At 33.1% G+C, this 21,417-nt stretch overlaps 2 protein-coding genes and 1 long non-coding RNA gene across 6 annotated transcripts; all 3 read left to right on the top strand.

The window, feature by feature from the left end:
* Positions 1-2,771: 2,771 nt before the first annotated feature.
* On the top strand, positions 2,772-14,152 carry Atet (ABC transporter expressed in trachea). Of its 3 annotated transcripts, none has more exons than XM_072009459.1 (12): positions 2,772-3,263; positions 5,480-5,649; positions 7,365-7,588; positions 8,033-8,150; positions 8,243-8,432; positions 8,531-8,738; positions 8,842-9,018; positions 9,095-9,456; positions 9,534-9,702; positions 9,773-9,873; positions 9,961-10,116; positions 10,214-14,152. In XM_072009459.1, exons 1-12 carry the CDS (start codon positions 3,261-3,263, stop codon positions 10,556-10,558), a joined length of 2,223 nt encoding a protein of 740 aa, XP_071865560.1. In that variant the 5' UTR covers positions 2,772-3,260; the 3' UTR covers positions 10,559-14,152. The 3 variants fall into 3 exon arrangements, with proteins under 3 accessions (XP_071865560.1, XP_071865561.1, XP_071865562.1); XM_072009461.1 differs by lacking the exon at positions 2,772-3,263 and adding an exon at positions 6,690-6,777 and having other exon boundaries at positions 5,510-5,649; XM_072009460.1 differs by lacking the exon at positions 5,480-5,649.
* A 339-nt stretch (positions 14,153-14,491) lies between these two features.
* Positions 14,492-15,213, top strand: LOC139990311 (small ribosomal subunit protein eS28). The gene is made up of 2 exons (XM_072009462.1): positions 14,492-14,872; positions 15,011-15,213. Exon 1 carries the CDS (start codon positions 14,622-14,624, stop codon positions 14,817-14,819), a length of 198 nt encoding a protein of 65 aa, XP_071865563.1. The 5' UTR covers positions 14,492-14,621; the 3' UTR covers positions 14,820-14,872; positions 15,011-15,213.
* A 1,752-nt stretch (positions 15,214-16,965) lies between these two features.
* On the top strand, positions 16,966-19,283 carry LOC139989802 (uncharacterized). 2 transcript variants are annotated; one of them, XR_011800410.1, is made up of 2 exons: positions 16,966-17,568; positions 18,502-19,283. It is a non-coding gene; the product is annotated as an uncharacterized lncRNA (long non-coding RNA). The 2 variants fall into 2 exon arrangements; XR_011800411.1 differs by lacking the exon at positions 16,966-17,568 and adding an exon at positions 17,618-17,677.
* Positions 19,284-21,417: the final 2,134 nt, after the last annotated feature.

Here is a 21,417-nt window from a genome sequence, read left to right as displayed (position 1 = left end):
TATTTACTTATATTTACTTATAGATATAAAACACGTGTGAATGATTCATAGTAAGATGAAACAAGTTCTTTAAAAATTACAAAGAAAATTATAGTACATGATTAATTTGTTGATGAAGAATTTTTAAAACAATTATCGAAAATTATAACAAAATTGAAACAAATTAAACTTTTTAAAAATTTAGGTACAGTCTTAAAACATTTTTTTTTATTTAACTTGCAAAATATGATATGAAATTTTTTAAAATTTATACGAAACTATTATTTTATGTTATATTAGCCTTGTGCAATTTGGTACACACATGTTCGGCGTTCTAGTGACAATTCTGAACAGTATCTTCTCTTACAATAGAATATCAAAACAGACAAGCCGATTACCCAAAAATTGGCTCATAAGAATACCTCCGATTACACCGAGTCGTTTGCGTATACGAACGGAATCAGTGAAAAATAGGTCGACACACGATTAGTCACGTGTTCATTGTACGCATGAGACAGAATATTTAGTAATTTAATTTATAACACACTTATCGGATCAACAGAAATATGTTGTTTAGTTTAGTGCATATGTACCGCACATAATAGCAGTTCCCGCTTTAGTAAGGCGGAATAATGACTGAATGACGCAGAGAAAGGATGCGAACTTTGACCATATTATCAAAAACGATAGAAATAATAATAATAATAGAACATCGAAATAACTTCTTTTTCGAAGTCCATTATTTCATTTTATTCGACAATAAACGATATAACATAGATTTACCAGTGTAAATACATATTTCTATATATTTTTTTCTAAAAACAAAACTTAGTGGTGGCTATGACAATTACTCGCTTATTTGCCAATAAGAGGAACTCGCGTGTACTGAATCTCTTCATTCAAAAATCAAAACATACCATTTTATTTTATACATTTGTATTATCATTCATACTTTCCTTAACGCGAGTCAATAGTTGGCTTCTTTAAACAGTTTAAGCGAGATACAATCTATCGTTAGAATTTTATTAACATGCAATGCAAAAGACTACGTTTGTCGAGTGGCTGTTTAGTAAATATTCTGCTGCTAGCAGAATACATGTAGCGCGGGATTTCCAATTCTCTAGATTAACTTTCCATAGTTTGAAAATCGAAAGTTAGTGTCTACAATTTGGGTAAAAATGATAGGAATCTACAGAAAAAGTCCATTTGCTTGTAGGAAGTAAAATGGAAGAAAACTGGATGCGTTCTCCACAAACGATGACACCAGCGAAAACAAAGCATCATGTAGTAAAATTTGTTTGACTTGTGAGAAAAGGAAAAATCTTAAATATAATATTACGTTTCTTCCAGATGTAACGAAAAACATCAAAACGTTTGATGTTTCGTCTGTGTAAGAAGTAGAAAAAGCATTATTCATCTCATAGAAAAATCCGGTGAAGATATGGAAGAATCGCGTATAGGAGATTGTGATTTATACTGTCCGATAGCAGTACAGTATCTAAAAGCGGCTGAAATGCATGCGAAAATGCAGAGAGACAGTAGATAAGCATGTATGTGTTTGCGTCAGAACCGAACCTAAACTTCGATTTTCATTCATAAGTGCAGTAGCCCTTGTCTACGATCGTCTGGGTACGGATACATTAGTCTTTCTCTCTCTCTCTCTCTCTCTCTCTTACGCTCTCTCACTCTCTCTTCGCACTGGCGATGAGTGAACTGCGTTTCTTCGGTACAGATGTACCGAGTTACGGGTACACCTGTACCGAGCGTGAAGCTAGTGCTAGATTATCGACCCACAGCATGTGGTAACTCTTTCTCCCTTCTCCATTGCTTGTTTCTTTCTTGCTCCCTCTTGAAACATCGCGTCTCGTTCACCTATTCCCTATCTCAATTCTTCTAATATAATTCGCTCCTTTCTCTTTCTCTATGTAGCCCTTTCTCTTTTGCACGCCACGAAATATAGATTTCGACATGGTCGAAATTTGCAGAACCGTCCATGGAAATTTCAACCCTATGACAATATGGTACATTATTGTGCATGCGCGAGGAGAAACAGGAACGTGCTACCTTGTTCGCAAGCCCTACCTATACGGCCAGACTTTTGAAACTGTCATCGAACTTCTAAACGCGCGCACCAAAACTCTGTCTATCATTTCTCGAGTAATTCACAAACATGACACTCCGATAAGAAAAGTTAATGCTTGGCCTTCAAACTGTACTGCGTATCATGCACGCAAATTACAAACAGATATTCTACCGTTTCATTTATTCCTATCATTATATCGAGTATTATATCATTATATCCGCCTTCGAAAAATAGCATTCAAAATATTCCATAGTCATTGGTTTTTCCTTCTCCTAAAAAAAATTCAAAGAACTCAAGGAAGAGACTAAAGTGTAATTTTTCAACTTGATGACACAGGCAGAGTCAGTTAATTAAGAAGTAAATGTCCTACATCTGGTTCTACGTCGTTAGTCCTATGTATTCGCGGTATTTTCGGTTTTCACGGAAGTTGCGATACATCGAAGAATTGTAGCTATCAGAGAAAATAGTGGAAATAGGCTGGAGAGAAATGAATGTGCTTCCATATGGCATTTTACTGTTGTCAGAGGTAATGGCGAATAGAAGAAAATATCCTGAGTCATTGGTAATGAAAGGATAACGCAAAGCGTAGAACACTTACAAATCTGATCGCGTGGTTAGAACCTCGCAAGACCTCGAAATCGAGAGACGGAAGAGAAACATGCAAGTGGGAGAGGGTTCCGACGACGGTAGTCGTCCCTGGTTTCGAGTCGGACAGCTCAGTTCATTTGGTTGGTAGAGGCGAACGATGGTGCATAGTACGACAGCTGATTCTGGACAGTGTTGCGATCGTTTCTCTCTGCTGTCAGTGGATACAGTACTGCGGATCGTTTAGTTGTTTCGCGATTCGATTTTCGCTTATGCGTGTACGCACAACGGAGACAATCGCGATCCTACCGAATACTACTCTTTCTTCGAAAACGAATGCGGCCTTGCAATTTGAAAATCTTCTCATCGATCATTGGAAAAGCCAAGACAAGGATCAAAGACGCATCGTAGCGATCCACTACGGCCTAGCTAGCCTATGTATATACCGGGCTGCTCCACTGTGATTGCCGTGTGATCACTATTTTCTTGTGAAACACGACCGTTGTGTATAGTGCAGCGATCAAAGAAAGGGCGGAGAGGCAGAGAATGCACAGCGTCATCATCGGGGTATGATTTCGGACGCTGTTAGGATACCTAAATTTAAATTCGACCGATGGTGAGTTCACTCTATTTATAATGATCATAACGCTTGTTCGGACACTTTCACAAATTTTTAACTCATACACTGTACGCGCGGCCCTCTTATCCTACTTGAAGGTTTAACCCATCCCCTTTTGTCTACCTGTCTCACAACTCGTATATCCTCGTTTTCTTCCTTTTTCTTTTTCTTATTATTCATTCACTATTTTATCGAAATCGAAAGTGCAGATTTATGAAAGGTAGCAAAATAAAATCAAGGCCAGTTCCAGTGTTAAAAAATTCATAACTTTACAAGTACGACACACAACTTGTGTGGTTTCGGATCATTTTCTTCACATATTACCTCTCATGACCTATTTAATTTCACAACCTTTTTTAATATTTCTCCTATTTAAGACTGCCATTAAAACACATGTTCGATATATTTAGTGCAGCACTTGCAATGTTTATAATCGTATAGTTAATATATATCAGTGATAGAATGGGATTATACATATTGTTAGAAAGATTTAAAAAAGGAAGTTCATTCTTTTTACACACACTCGCGTGTAAATCGGTTGTCGCATCGTAGAATGCGACGATGAGAATGGATTATCAATCACAGTAAGTTAACAAAGACGAGTTAACAAAGAAAGGTAATGATGACATTCGTTTTGATCTTGGCAGACCACTGCGGCCTGTTTTCGATGTAGAAGGTTAAATTCTTGATGTTGTTCGTCTCAATCTTATTCCTCTTAGAAGCAACTGTGTAGGTAGATTCACTGGGCCACGTGGAGTTGAAATTGTTCACGAAATTTCAACAAAATAAATTTGATGTAAAATGTATGTTGATAATATGTACGTGATAAACAGATCATTGTATGCGTTGAATCAATGTTGTAACTAGCATGCTTCATCGCAATGATTCTACGCATCACATGTGTTCATCAAGACATTTGCTGGAATTGAAGTATAGTCGCCCTTCTATCAGGCTCGTTTAAAGATCTGTCGAGAGTAACGCGATGCTCGAGAGATGCATTGGGCATTGACCCTGTACGATCGGGACCGATTTATGCAGAAAAGTTTAGTATCATAATCCGTCTACGAGTTTGTTGGCCGAATGACAAAAATATGATTCTTGACCATCTAAACGAGTATTTGTAACGATCATGGCTCGATCGATCGTTACCAACGATAACTCGTTCTAATGCGAAGGTGTTTCATTTACTTGTTAAATCTATAGATACGTAAGTAGATATCTTGTAAAAACAATTGTAAGCGACGTTCAATTAAAAATTTATCGATTTACGGATCATGTCGACCGATCGATCGATTAGCGAGATTAAGATTTGACTACCTGTAGCAACAAGCGTTCATTCTCATCGAAATTGAATTCATCGAAACAAATATTTGTATGTTCTGAACCACATGTTTTGAAATCTATCGGAATATTTAGCATGTGTTATTTCATTTCAGGTTATTTCATTTATCGCATCTAATTGTAAATTTATTCTATCGATCTAGATGACAAGAAAGTACTCGATTATCGCATCGCTAATCAATAAAATTCAATTCAGTTGTAATATTGTCCGATAATTATAAGTGCGTTATCATATTTTTCGAAAGTAACACGTGTGTTCGAATTTCGTTCTTTCTGTCATTATCGAGCGTAAGAGAAGAATGAATGTTCTCTCCTTTAGAAGGCAAAACATTACAGTTAAAATGAACTTGAAAGGAAGAATTTAATATTTCTTTGTCTGAATTTAATATCTCTTCCCTTATTCATCGATTAGAACAAGATTTATTCATTTCTGTCCATGCCACAGATAATGTTAGGATTTATTGTCTAGTAATGCGACAATAAGTCCTAAAAAGAAAAAAAATGAAAAATATTGCTCTACAGGCAAGAAGGAAAAGTTCTTTGTTCTCAAACTCGTTTCGACCATTCCAAAGTTCTTGCTTCAAATGCGTGTGATTCATGGATGTTGCGCAGAAATTCTTGCTATATCCTTTTACGTTCGTTTTACGATAAGTATCATTTATTTATAATTTATTCATTATTTATTATAAAATAATGTTAAATAATACAAGATATTTTATATAAAAGGAACTGCTGCCAGGTTATTTAAAACTATTCGTTCTTTCATTTAGCAATTCAATCAATATTGACGCTAGAAACAATTTTCAAACAAATTATAATCGCTGTAACTTTTACAACGGGATGAGATGTAATTGGCAAATTTATGGTTCTAGCATCAACAGATGATGGCAGATTTAAAGAATCTCGCTCTGGCTGGTGGAGGAGGATCTAGATACAGTGGAGATGAACAGGTACAGTTCATTCCAGGTGGAAGTCATCAGGTGACCATTAAATCGCCTCCACCTTCATTGCATTTGGAGAGTCTGAACAATGCTGTTCTCAGGTATGCTATATAATCGCTAATCATTACGCAAAAGATAGCACTTGAACAATTTTTTAAGCATAAATTCTTAGAAAGTTTCATTTGGATTTCAAATTCGACTTCGACTTCGATGTATCTAACAAAAAGTTTATATGTAGGAGGTGAAAAAGCAGGTCTACTTTAAATTCTGTCAGTCGTTCGTACGGGCTTCCCTTAAAAAACGAAAATATAAGAACGAGTATGTCTTTTGGCGATTAAGCTTTCTGATAGTCCCGCATCGATACATTCTTTATAACTAATGTAAATAAGGGATAATGTGGTCGATAGTTGCGTAATAAACTACATCGTGTGCAAATCTTTCTATAAAAAAGATTGGATAGCGTGATTGCAAAGGTTACTCTCTTTTCGATGAACGTCTTTTTAATATTACGTTTCAAAGGTATCTTTTTAAGCAGTTTATATTGTAATACTGCTTCTCATTTAATATTTTCTGTGCACAAAAATTATTTATTTTACTAAATCTTAGCAGAAGATCAATGTATAATGTATACGCATAATCGTCTGCACCTTCATTAAGGATTCAATACTGCAAATTGATGTTGAAGTTTTACATACATATGTAGTACAATCAACTTTTGTTCATTTTTAGATTGAGATATTCTTAGATCCAACTTTGGTGATTAATTATGTGCTCGAATAACCATTTTTAAATAGGTGCCTAATAATAGGGAAGGATAATCGTAGATTTTAGTTTAGTTTGAGTTTATCTGTTTCTGTTCTATTCATATACACCAAGCAGAATTTTATTGGATATATTAGATTGAGAATGTATAACAAAGACCACCGCGGTCATCGAGTGAACATCGAACACGCGAACTAATATATCCCAAATACGACTAAAACGGATCTCAAGGTCTTCCCATTGATCGCTTTAAGGCTTTCACAAAGCATCAATATAATTTGTCGTTCACAAAGTAAAACTGCGCAAAGTTTTTAAACTAAGGTTAGATACTTATTGTTAAATTATATGGGAAAAGTATTGGTACGTTTGACTTTTTCAGGTGGTCCTTCGCAAAAATACACATTACATTCGAATTAAATGATGTGAAAATAAAAATATAAGCAAAAATCAACGAAGTCAGATTTTTGGTAATTATATTTAATGTATATTCATAAGTACACAAAATCGTTCGAATTTGTTTACAAAAATTTAACTGATTATCCCTTTGGTAACAGTACATACGATCGCGATATCGATTAATCCTTATTTTTGTTGAAACCTTAAAACTAGAATGAAATGAGCGATTAAATTACAGATGCGATGAACATCGTATGCTTAACATCGCGTAGCTTCTAAAATTCATTTTACACCCATGCAAGCCACGTTCGCAGGCATAGGATAAAAGACTTAGCCATGTTCTAACTTTACCGTAACCGGGCTAATATTTAAAGCGAGACAAAAAAATGTAAAAAAGAAGAAAACTAAAAATCTAACAATTATTAAAGTAGGACTAGAGTGAATTGTTTCTTCTGGTAGTTTGACTTATGGTTTGACTCTGGTAGTTTGTTAAATATCGCTTTCGTGAAAACGAAAACCAACAGTTATTTAATTAGTTGAATTAAAATATCTATTCCTCAAGCTATTTCAATTGAGCTGAATTATCTGAAGTGCCCAAAATGCTCGAAATGTTTGAAATACGGGTAAATGCTGCAATACTTTCTTATTTGTATTCCAGTGGCTCGCAAAATAATCTCCATTGCAATTGCAATGGTAGTGCGTCTAATGGTACCGCAGTTGCAATGTGTAGCAGTAGTATGTTCGCGAGAAAAGTACCAAATCATAGTCCAGGACAAGATGGCAAAAGGCCGGCAGTAACATTGACGCATTTACCGAAGAGGCCACCGGTTGACGTTGAGTTCAAGAACCTAGCGTACAGCGTATCCGAAGGCAGAAAGAGAGGTTGGTCTTCGAAAGAACGACACATTACGTAAGAAACATAACGAACAAGAACTATATGTATAAATATTGGTGCATAGAAGCGCATTCTGTAAACACTTTGCTCAAAAATATGTTCAACAACAACCTAACTGAAATAATTAATAGGAATGTATAGGCTGTTTCATCTCCTGTTTCGGCCCAAATGTACCTTACAGGTGCAGCTGGACTAGGTTGTGAAGAGGCCACAGCTAGAGAATCTAGGCACTCGCGAAATCTGCCCTTTAATGAAATTTCTGTATTTTACCTTCACAAACAAGTAAATTTGACAAGATTTTAACTCCATTTTGTCAATGCGAGATATGAAATAAATCGTCAAAATATTGTACAAAAAGGGAGAGATAGGAAAATACGAAAAAATAAAGAAGCAAGAAAAGATGATGAATCTTATGGTATTTTACGTTGCAGGGTACAAAACAATTTTAAAATGCGTAAACGGCAAATTCCAATCGGGAGAACTGACCGCTATCATGGGTCCTTCAGGTGCTGGAAAAAGTACACTGATGAACGTTTTGGCAGGTTATAAGTGAGTTACGTTTCCAAACAATTTATATAATGTTAAGAGACAAAAAAATATAAGTTGAATAAAAAAAACATCACGGTATTCTATATTTTCAGAACATCCCACTTGAGTGGTTCTGTTTTGATAAACGGAAAGGACAGGAATCTGAGGAGATTTCGAAAGATGTCCTGTTACATAATGCAAGACGATCGTCTTTTACCTCATTTAACGGTCTATGAGACAATGACTGTTTCGGCTAATTTAAAATTAGGAAAAGACATCAGCGCGAGAGAAAAGAGAGTGGTGGTACGTTAAAAAAACGAAACTCTGGAAACAAATGAAACGCAGAAACAATAGCCGAATCACTTAAAATAATAATTTGAACAAAATAATGTTTAACGCAGATCGAAGAAATCATCGAAACGCTCGGCCTAAGCGACGCGAGCAATACACAAACCCACTGTCTTAGTGGAGGGCAGAGAAAAAGGCTATCGATTGCATTGGAACTTGTTAACAACCCTCCGGTGATGTTTTTTGACGAACCAACTTCTGGCTTGGACAGTTCGACTTGTTATCAATGTTTAAGTTTGCTCAAATCGTTAAGCAGAGGAGGTAATTGTGGCAACGAATTTCTTAAATATGAAATCATCACTATTTCATAGTTAGTAATGCTGTCTACTGTTTGATAAATGTTTTCATTTCTGCGATATCTTAGGAAGGACTATTATATGTACGATACATCAACCAAGCGCTCGACTGTTTGAAATGTTCGATCATTTGTACCTTTTGGCCGAGGGCCAGTGTATATATCAAGGAAACGTTGGTGGCCTGGTACCTTTTTTATCGTCAATGGGCTTGGAATGTCCTAGTTACCATAATCCAGCGGATTACGGTAGGTGCAATTATTAAGTTAAAGACTTGAATAACATTCAAATTTCATTAAAAAAAGGAAAAATAATTTCGTTTAGTTATGGAAGTGGCATGTGGAGAACACGGAGAATGCGTGCACAAATTAGTCATGGCAGTAAATAACGGTAGATGTGCTAATTATCAGCAACATCAAGCTACGATAAATGCAGTGCAAACTGTATCGAATGATATCGCAAAAGAATCGCCGCAGCAAGAAACAAAATCTGAATCTGCTTTAATACCAAACGGTGTGACAAAGCAACCGAATGGCGGGACAGTAATCAACATACCAATTTCTTGTACGACTTCTTTGTTGGACAGTGCGGAGAGTATAGAACAAAAAGTTGGCTTTCCAACGAATAGTTGTACCCAATTTTGGATCCTTCTTAAAAGAATATTCTTGTCGCAAATAAGAGACATGGTTAGTATACTTGCACACAGCCTTGTTTAATAGTAATATTTCGTTTGCTTAACGATATTTTATCATTTTTATCGTAGACATTAACGAGAGTAAGGCTGATTTCCCATATAATCGTTGGATTCCTCATTGGTGCAATTTATTACGACATCGGCAATGAGGCCTCGAAGGTAATGAGCAATGCCGGTTGCGTCTTCTTTACGGTGATGTTTCTCATGTTCACTGCTATGATGCCTACGATTCTTACGTGTAAGTGAACTACACGATAAATACTTAAGCCTTGTCTTTCTATATGTATTAACAACGTATTTTGATATAGTTCCAACAGAAATGGCTGTATTCGTGAGAGAACATTTAAATTACTGGTATTCTGTGAAAGCTTATTATCTTGCGAGAACTTTAGCTGATGTACCCTTTCAAGTAAGTACATATAAGATTTTTTATTTCAACACTTATGTTTTCAATGAACACTCATTTCAATTAACGTGTTTGTTATTTTTATTGTAGATAGTGTATTCTATAGCATACGTCATTATCGTATACTTCATGACGTCGCAACCATTGGAAACAAATAGATTCATGATGTATTTAACTATATGTATATTAACAGCGTTAGTTTCGCAATCCATCGGTTTAGTAATAGGTGCAGCGATGAGTGTAGAGGTACTGTTTTATATTCTAATCTATAAAATTTGCTTTTGCGTTATTTATTGTCATCTCTCGGGCCTTAATGAAACGACAAATTTTATCCTTCTTGCAGAGCGGAGTATTTATTGGCCCTGTATCGTCAGTGCCCATCATTCTGTTCTCCGGTTTCTTCGTCAATTTTGATGCCATTCCAAAATATCTCAAGTTTCTTTCTTACGTGAGTTACGTCAGGTACAGCTTTGAAGGTGCCATGATTTCTGTATATGGTTATAATCGTGCTAAGCTCAAGTGTTCTGACGCTTACTGCCACTTCAAGAGCCCGACGAAGTTCCTGGAAGAAATGTCGATGCAAAACGCTGTCTTCTGGCTAGATGCCGTTGCGTTGGCAGGTTTTTTGCTTACCTTGAGAGTGATCGCCTACTTTGTACTGAGACTGAAGTTACGATCTCTTCGTTAAAACACACAGTGGCCGAATATAATCGATGATCACTTGGTTGTCATCGTGTTAGGAATATTCGTTTTACCTCAATCTAGCCCGAACGTGAGAGCTGACAAGTCTTCTTAGATTCGCGGTTATGATTCTAAATTTCGATTCTTTCTTTGAAAATAGAAATACCCGGACATTTATGTATCAAAATAACATAACATAGGTACATGCCTGAAAATGGCGCGATGAAATATTTTCTTTTTTATTTGCCGTCAACTATTAAGATTTTCTACTTTCTACTTACCGGAATTCATCATCTCATTTACATGCTCATGTTGCAAATGAGAAAATCGCCTTTAAAACGTTCTATTATGAAGGGTGTACAGTGCTTCATTGCCTCGAATTTTTTTCGAAAGAACCGAAGTTTAAAAGAAAGCCTTGATTCTCAATAACGCATTTCCAATATCAATTGCAATTAATGTAATTTCTGCCATGTAAATATAAATTGTAAATGTTGAAGAAAACATTCATATTTCACGCAAACTCAAAGAGATACGTATGTTGTTTCATACGATCAAGTGAGACGACTAACAATAGTAGACACAAACGAATGGTACGCATAAAAGAACATAGTTTAGGCATTTTTAACACAATAGAGTGCGCCAGAATTATATTGAAATTGTAAATCATCGATAATAGACCGAAAAGAGACCACTGTTGGTACTATACATTCTCAATCGAAGTGCAAACATTTATAGCCAATTATTACAAACTCGCCAGGAGCCTTAGGCCCATTCAAGACTCATGGTCCCTCCAACGAGCGCGTGTGCACCACGCGACAGCATAGACTTTTTTTGATAGATAAGCAATAGAATTTACAAATCACGAAAATTAGAACGGATTCTTTATTGTTCTTATAGATATTTACGTCACTACATTCACTTACGATTAGTCTATGCGGGAGGTACCTCGAAGATATACCATTGATGATAAACGACCACTAATCGTTTAAATCCAACGGACAAAAAGAAGTTTTAGCCGAAAACACTGAAGTACCAAAAATTAATTTACATATGTATGTCCGATACTTAGGTATATCGGCGAGATACCTATAAACACATATTTGTACTAAATGATTTCTTACGAGATCGCGAGCAATCCTTATCCATATTGTCATTCCATTTATAGATAATTCAATAATTATAACGTTTAAGCGATAAAGATAAAATGATAAAACATATACTGTAAAAAGCTCACACCTGACCAATCACTAGCTGCCTGTGCGTTTGCTTCTAAGTCTGGAATGCTAAACATTGTTATATTTATTACGATATAGTCGTTTAATTAACGAGGTGAAGGGAGTATATTATTAAAAAAAAGAAAGAAAAGAAAAAATTAAAATTAAAAATGAAAAAAAAACAAATTAGGAATGTGAGTATGACTTTAACAGGATTATTTTGGTTTTTGGAACTTTTACAAGAATTTTTTTCACGGCCTATGCATTGTTCTTATCGCTACGGGTTCATTTACTCAAGGACTGAAAAAGAAAAAGCGGAAGGAAAAAACAAAAAATTTATAGACTTTTTCTTTGACTTACTTAAATTAGATCTCATGTCATGGCGTTTTGTAATATGTATGTAGTCATGTCATAATCATAATATGTAATCACACGGTTGGGGTCAGAATAATCTTAATCTCTTATAGATATTTGATGAGTTTCTCAATTCTGGGCAGAAATAATATATGTAGATTAAAGTATTATCATATAAATATTTTTATATTTCAATATCAAATATAAATCTGACTTACTGTTAGTACTTTTGGTTTAAAGCAAACTTATTATCGTATTTTATCTTTATAGTAGAGGCGAATTATATTAATTGTATTCCAATGTATATTTATTACCTTTAATGTAATTGCAACATAATTATGACAGTACTTATTACAGGCATTCTATATGTTTAAAATCTTTCCAGGAAGTTGTTCTTCTTTACTCTTAGTCAAGTTGTTTTCGATGTAATATCAATCAAAATATCAATCTATTTCTCTTTATTGGAATTTAAGAATTAATTCGATCATAAATTATCAGACTGTTTGTTGAATGATAAACCAGTGTTAAACCAGTGACTTTGCATACAGCTAATACAGTATGCGACGAAACAATTTGTGAATCATGGAGTAAGGATAGAGATAGGAGTAGGCCAAAAATTTCCTTATTCTTAGATTTGCTGTATAATTATCATTTATATTTCTACTTACTGTTATATGTAAATAAGCAAATTAACCAAACATATAATCAAGAGACAACGACGCATTGCAGTATACATAGTATGTATCTATATGCGAATATTTTGTTATTATTTCAATTTTACCATGGTAAAACAATTAATAATGAACATTATACCGTAATCAAATTGTCAAGGTTTAAAATCGACATTACCATAAATTTGGATATAATATGATCATTTATATTTCATTCCAAATGCGTTCTAGTAATAATAATATGGAATGTCTGTGATTCAGTATCGACAAACATTGTTTGATGCTTAAAGACAAGCTCTATGAGATGTACATATAAAATGGTATAAATGTAAGGATTAATAAACATGAAGTAATAGGACATCGAAATTGAATAGATACAATAAGATAACAGTTATGTTATCACGTATACTGTTATCATGTTTTGAAAATAAAGAGTGGAATATCTGTTTAGACCTTGGTTCGCATTTATAACATAACAAAAGTAAAATATTCAAAAACCAAAATAAACTATTTAATTCTACCATACTATAGTCAGCTCTATATTGTTAGTAGTTTTGCTCATAAAAATATATACCAACATATTATGTAGAACCAAGGTTTAAACGTACGTAATATCGGTACAATGAATTGAAATTGGATAAAATTCATATTCGTTTACCATTCATTCTTATTATCGGTTCATTGTTTCTTATGATACAAGTTATTGATTATTTTTTCTATGTATAATGCTGCGTAATTGCATTCGCGACTGAATGAATTATTAACAGATGTAAAGATGGTAAAATGTTAGGTTTAGTGGTTTACACGAACAAAATGTTAGGTTTACACGAATCCGCGCGTATTGTGTTCAAGGCTCGCGAGAATTGAGACTGTAATAACGAACAAGCAAATTTTTAATTGCACGTGACCATCTTGCGAGCAGAACTCTCAAACTGCTGTTAAAGAACTTGAATAGCATAATATCACGTTTGCATATACATAATGTAGATACGCAGCATAAAAAAATTAATTAAGACGTTCTCGCTTTTAGGACACATATTCCACACGTACAATGTACAATGTATGTATATTGCCCGACCATGTATCGCATACAATTCATGACACTTTTTTCAAGTATTGTAATTTTATATAAACAAGAAAGTATACGTGTGTAAGGCTGTGCGTTTGTGTGTGCGACATCAAAAACAAATAAAAATATGTGTATAAAAAAGAGAAACGATATGTACACGCGGGAAGGAGGATATTACAAATCCTTGCGAAATAAAATTTCCAATATAATATTTCGTGTTCTGAGCAAAGAATGACACGTTTATACTAAAGCACAAATGAATAAAAACATCTGTATAATGTGTAAAAACACAACGATGTTACCTTTATTCAAAAATGTAATCGTACTGGATATCGATAACGGTTTGAAATATAGAATTCGAAATTGTAGCCGAAAGAATTCGTCAGAAGCACGTGGTGCATAAGCGACCAATCTAATGGAGGAATAGAATTATTTTAAGCTTGCTTTTAGCAATGCTGCCAAAGTAAAGCGTCTTTAAGTTTTTCATTTCTTACAATTTAAGATTAGAATGCTGTAAAATATGAAAATTAATTATTTCACTAGAGCATGTCAAAATTGTAACGTTAATTCTTTTCTACAAATATTCTATGTTTTTTACCACATAATAAGTACTTCGAATATTATTGAATATATATATTCTCAAATTCTATTAGAAATTGTGTAATTAAGTTGGTAAGTGCAGTTTATAGAATTCGTTGCGAAAGTCACAGTCCACTGAGCAATAACGCATCAGAGTTTCAAAAAGTTTGGAAATTTAAAATCATGGAGAAACCTATAGTTCGTGCAAGGGTAGTGAAAGTCCTTGGCAGAACAGGATCCCAAGGACAATGTACTCAAGTCAAAGTTGAATTTTTGAACGAACAAAATCGACAGTTAATCAGAAATGTAAAGGGTCCTGTACGAGAAGGAGACATTCTAACACTCTTAGAATCCGAAAGAGAAGCTAGACGGCTACGTTAATGTATACACTTTCTCCTCAAAAACTGAACAAAAGATATACTGGATCTCCCCAGGTATTCATATCCGTTCCCTCGTCTACGTAATACAAATTTACATCTAAGAGGGGTTTCAAGCAATGTTCAGTAATTTTTTTTAAATTATTAAAGCCAATATTGCAAAAGTAAATCGTTAACTGAATACTCATTTCCTAGGTATTATGAACAGAAGCTTATTGATATTTGTTTTAACACTACAATCGAATTCCTATTTTCTTATATGTATACCTATATCTTTAACAAAAAAGTTATATTCACGCATACCATTGATGGAAACAGCATGTAAGTACTATCATTGTTCCAGCGTAATTAAAACATATTAAAATTTAAGAAATGAACTGTGTTTATTATTATATCCTGGGAAACAACATCTAATGTAACTTACATTTTTATCCTCAACCTGTTGTAATTTTATTTAAGCCTGAACAAAAATGTAAGAAAAAAGAAAAACAAATTATATATCTGGAAACATTGTGAATACATATTTCTAAGAACGAAATCAGAAACTACTCGTATTTCTATTCTTTTTTTTTTTTGTTTTTTTTTCTACCAACGAACTTTCTCGTCGATGTTTACATAGATTATTTATAGATGTCGCGTCCATCAGGCAATACAAAAAGGATTTTACTCTAGAAGTAGAAATAATTATTTCGTCATTTCATTTTGGCGAAGATTATAAACGTATTCATATAACAAATAAAATTAAAATATATTGTACATTTTATTTCTATGATTTTGTTCTTATTTTTATATATTTTTATATATAAGCTGTAGTAAACGTAGAAATATCGACTTCCGGTGGCAGCACTATCAATCCACCTAGGCAACCGTTGGACTTCTTCATTTCAGTTTAGCTTGAACTATCTTGGTAAAAGGTCGTTTTGATCTTGTTCAATAATTCTTGTGTCTTTCAAGGAATGATTTTATTTCTTTTTAATCATAATAGTTCGTTTTTTCATCATCCTTTTCACCTTTTTTTTTATTTTGTTTCAATTTATAGTATCGTGTTCAAGCTAGACTCCGTGTAATCGCGTCGTTCTATATGTTAGTGTTAATTTTTCGCGTCCACCGCGTGTTTCGCGTCTTTCGTGTGGTGCAGTTTGGTTTCATTGTGACTCCCGAACGATCGTAAGTCCCCTTTTCACATTTCGCTTCCTTCTATTTATACGTCTGTAAGGTGAACATTGTATACTTTTTGAAAGTAAGGCAAAACGGAAATCGCCGCCATTTTCCTTGTTGCTTTGACGCAGTCAAATCTAACAGGGCTTTTGGCGGTTATTTCTGAAGCGTTACGATCACAAAGATACAATTTGTGCTGCACTTGGTAATAATCGAATTCTCTGGAATTCGAAGATTACTGTGTTGTGCACCACCATTACATGACCCGTTTTACGCGGTGATTCGGCAGATTTATAGTCTGCTGTTCCTCAATATTTTTAATACAATTCTTAGTAATTGGGCTGGAGGGATCACACGTGTAAAATCGGTAACCCATTAGGGGATCTTTGCTTATTGTAAATGAGCAGAAGCAAGAGAAACATTAATATCTCTGCAACGCAGAGAAACGCAGTTTCCTAGCTTTGTCTCGTCTACAAAATTTGCGTGTGAATGGAATAGCAACAATTATTGTTTCTATTTCATTTACGATTCTACCTTTCCCTGTATCCTCGAGACGACGAATCGGGCGTGGTGTGCAACGTAATTAAACTAGTACAATCTCCCATGGTATGGAGATTTCTTATATAGTTTCGCATCGTTCTACCGTTATCGCTGGCTCTTCTTTTATTAAGAAGTATGCCATTAAATAACATATAAATTACGCGATTGTACACATCTATCTCCTACCTATCTAGTTCATTAGCTAGGGACATTAGGGATTAGCTCAATTTTTAGATTTTAGATAGGGTTTAGTATAAGTTTTAGTTAAGAGATAGCTTTAAAAGAGTTTAGAGGATGGTTAGCACCTCTACCTCTTTTTCGGGTAGGTCCATTTTTTTTTGTAAACCGTTCGTTCCAATTGGAATAAACGGTTAATAGACTGCGATGATTTTTACCGCAGGTTGTCAAGTTTTTCTGCAAAGGAAGGGTGGATGGGCCCGTTGGAGTTAGGGCGAGTCACTATTTGCAGCAACCTCCTCGTGGTGTGACTTGGGAAATTTGTATTACTATATAAGTAAACCAAATTTGCTAATGGCTGCAACGTTTTTACATTTTTTAGTGGTCTAACTACATGAAATAAAAGTTACTAAGAATAAACATTTGTAATATATAATTTTGTGTATACTTTTTATCCTCAAATAATTACATTATTATATCCCAAGTTTTTGTGTATGTATAAGTAATATTCACGCATAATTATTATAATTTATATAAATAATTTACATATTTCTTCGACTGACCGATTGAATTAGTGTTAAGCAAAAAAATTGTGATAGTTTGGCGATATTAATGACTTTCATATTAAAGGATCGAATGAATGTTATAAGTAAAATAGACAAATGGGATGATAAGTACCTATGGTGAATGTAACGGAGATTCAGGAAGGGGAAAAATAAGTATCGAAGTTTGGAATTCCATAATCTTATCATTGACCAATCCGCTGATCGAATTTTAGGATGGAAATACTAATTATTGATCAGACGACCATACAGTCAAAACGTAGATCAGTTCAACTATCGAATGAGGTGGTTTATGGAAAGTCGTACTGTGTACTGGTAACATAAAATTGTTATATATATGTGTATATATATATATATATATATCTTTTTTGTGTTTTTCTATTTCCTGTAACCTTAACGACTTGTGTGAAATCTACATGCATTGGTAAGTATCGACAAGGATATATTATTTATAGGGATACATACACGTATGGAAAATTAGATATATAGACAAACAGAAAAAAAGTGAATACATACTTTGTTAAACATAACCTCGAGTTTTTACGATTGAAAAACAATGCATGTAATGTGTGGTATTGTAACTACTAAGTAAATATTTAAATCTTTTTTCGTCTTATTTGAATTAAAACACTTGATCATGTTTTATTAAGCCTTCTTGGAAGGCTTGAAATAATTTATATGCTTCTGTGCGTTGTTCTAGTCAATTCAGTCAGGGACAATTGAGCGAAATACAGAATGGAAATTCCCCATTAATAGGATTTGATTAAATTTATTCATCATTTTTCCGCTACGCTTAAATCGTTTTCACAAATCTGATAATGTATACGTATGACCTTATGACAATAGCTTTTTAGATATTTTTATTTATTAAAAGTTAGTTTTAGGTAACGTTTATTTTTCGCTTTATTAGTGAGTATGGTGATTTAGTAAAATATTCAAACTTAAATTTTAATATTTCTGTGCAGTTATACGTAAATTTCATGAAATCCTTATTAATTATGTAAAAACCAGTATTAATAAAAGTGGTAGAATATATGTTACTATAACTAGCATTTTTGTCTGCTTCCTAATATGATGTACTTGATAATTTTGATAATTTGTAAATGTTAATACATTTACCTCATTATTTTACCGTACATTATTTTTTTCTTATATTGGTCCTAATTGATTATCTTACATTACAATTTTATATAAGATTTTGTGTGTATTAAACTTGTTAGAATTAACAACTTATTTTTGCTCTTTTAGAAAATTGGGTTGTTACGTTGATATCAATATAAATCTACTCATAAAGATAACAAGAATTTAATGCTGGTGAAAAGTGGAAAACAGAATAGACACATCAATTTAGTTATCAATGAAAATAATCGGTGAGTTTCTACTTAATAAAAGCTACTATCAACGTTTTTCAGAAATGATCTCGCAAGCTTCTAATAAGTATTTCTTACTGTTTGATTTAATAATTGCATACTAAGTCTTAAAATACAAGTAATTACAAAAGTTGTGTCATTAGCGCATTATTCATATATATTTTTTTAATACTGATATTATTTTTGAGAAATATAAGATTGATACGCTGGTATACATACATATATACATACATATACGAAATGAAAGGATATGCAGTTGGTAAGTATGTAAATCGCAATGTTTTCGTCATTGTCACATCACTACATCTCAAGACGTGTTCGTGATTAAAATTTTAAGACGTTCCGTCAACTTTTTTTCTATTCTTTGAGGTCTCAAACTTCTGACGTGATAATATATCATTGACAATAAAATAATGTTCCAAAAATCACAATGTACCAGTATATATCTCTTATTCCTTTCGCGTATTCTTTAATATAACTTGAAAAGTTCTTAATATGTATATGTGTACATATCTCCTTTCAAATATGTACATAAATGTACATGTTAATGCTTTAATATATAATTAGCATCGAAGCATTATTTTTAAACCGCTTATTACACTTATTAAAGTAAGGAATGTGTTTTTATTCATCATTAAAATAAAGAATTATTCTTGTAAATTTTACAATATATTATTTCACGGAAACGGAATAAATCAATATCAAATGCTTTCGAATGTGATACATAATTATTTACATCCTTATCGTAGCTACTCAACGCAAATGAACGCTTGGACATTGATCTTCTTGTTGTGTAAGCAGCCTTTATTCCGGTTAGATTCATAGAACATCGTGCGATAATATTGTCCACAGTACATACATATAATGGAATATACATTTTTCTAGTACACTACATATATTTTGGCAATGAATTTCAGCACATGTACAATTTTTATTATTGTATAAGTTTGTCCAAGAAGGCAGTAAAAAGCAATCAATTTTTTAAGACTAATTTAAAAGATACAAAAAGTAGCAACTTACGCGCTTTAAACTTATTTTGATGTAAATTATTTATATCGTAATATTTATTGAAATGATATTTGTTAGGGAAAAAATTGTCGTATGACATGTCATTAACAGATTCTAGTAGCTATTTTTTATATTATTTTTTTTTAGAATCTTCTCACTTGTTTGCTTTAAGTGTGTCATCAGTTTCTTCCGAGTATAGTCATATTAGCAACATTTATTACATGCCGCATATCAAATGTATGGTTATAAGTATATCAAATGCATCATATTTATGACTTTGAATTTATGTTTATGCATTTATCAACTGTATTGTATCATTTATCGAGTCGCGGAATATGGAATGACTGTGTGCACGTACCCAACCAGTTCCTTCTACACACATGCATAGAGAATGATAAAATTTTGTTCGTCGTCAATATAACTTTACAAGATATATATAAAAGAAGATGTAAAAAAGATGGAATGTTTATTATTAAGAACGCTATTACAAAATTTGTTTCGTGCCATCAATAAGATAGACGTTGATACTGAAAGCGTAAAATACGTTATTTTAATATATGATGATTTTAGGAAAAATTCTCAATTGTTTAATTAAATCACTAATGTTAATAACATTAGTAATTTGTTAATTTATTACTAACAACAATGTTAATCACCTACGTATTGTGCACAATTCATCTGTATGCTAGTTAAACAAAATATTAATCCAGTCAAATGACGTTTGTATACAGATATCGGCATATGAGCATGTATTCGACAAAGTAATTAATATTATTTTTAATTAAATTCTATAATCAAAAGAGGTATTGTTTTACATTGCTTTGTAAGTAATCTAATATAATTTTGTAAACCTCGTTCCTGACGAGGGTATACGATCAATGAATCTTGTTACTTTCATAACGAACTACATGTTTTTTCCGTTTTTAAATTCAATACATTACATGATAGGATGACGCTAATGGAACGTGACGTGAAACATCAGATTCCAAAGCATTATTTTTTTAATGATTAGCTTCAATCTATTCGTTTTAAAAAAATGCGGGGATAAATGCAGATAATAGATAAGTTCAATATCATAACACAAAATTCGTAACTTTATCGGAATGACGATTTTGGTAATTTATAATCGATATCGATTTTTTTTATACATGAATGAATAGGTATTACCAGTTGCATGAAAGAATATTTTAAAACTTTCTCATTTCTATTGTTTTGCTATTATTTATTTTATTTCTATATAATCTTCTCTTTTGGATTTGACAAATTTCCGGTTTTACATTAGGGTTATGTTCTATAATTCTTTAATATTTTTTTTCAACCTTTACTGTTTTCTATTATCTTTACTTATTAGGAGGCCGTATTTAACTTGTTTCTTTAGAATCGCTGGAACCTTTAAACATTGTAATAATGTTACTGCTTCACTGTCATTGTGGCTGTGACTATATATGTTTCTTTTATAGAAATTTGTAACGTGATCAAAATAATTGACGTTTAATAAGTCTATGATCGACTAATTAAAAGAATAGCAGGAAGAAATTGAAGTGTAAAAGTAATTCGAAATAGGTTAAATAGTCGTAGGCGGATAAGTATTAAAGGAATGATTACAGAAGACTACAACTCAAAAGATGTCGTGCACGATCTCGACTTTGATCACATTAACTCTTCGTTCCCCCTATCATAATCCTTTGTTGCGTCCTTAAAAAGATGGGAGTGGTGAGGGAAGGGGAGTGAGTAAGAGAGAAATGGAAGAGAAACAGAGTGAGAAAGAACATTCAGCAAAGCAACG

The sequence above is a fragment of the Bombus fervidus genome, chromosome 8 (assembly GCF_041682495.2).
Source record: "Bombus fervidus isolate BK054 chromosome 8, iyBomFerv1, whole genome shotgun sequence".
Taxonomy (NCBI): Eukaryota; Metazoa; Arthropoda; class Insecta; order Hymenoptera; family Apidae; genus Bombus; species Bombus fervidus.
The sequence above is the reverse complement of the archived record's forward strand: the minus strand, read 5'-3'. Positions and strand labels throughout refer to the sequence as shown.

Excerpts from the sequence above, each read along its gene's own strand:
- LOC139990311 (XM_072009462.1), top strand. The coding sequence starts at position 14,622 with ATGGAGAAACCTATAGTTCGTGCAAGGGTAGTGAAAGTCCTTGGCAGA.
- Atet (XM_072009459.1), top strand. Across the intron at positions 8,151-8,242 it reads AACGTTTTGGCAGGTTATAA|AACATCCCACTTGAGTGGTT; the intron begins GTGAGTTACGTT and ends CTATATTTTCAG. Across the intron at positions 9,019-9,094 it reads CCATAATCCAGCGGATTACG|TTATGGAAGTGGCATGTGGA; the intron begins GTAGGTGCAATT and ends AATTTCGTTTAG.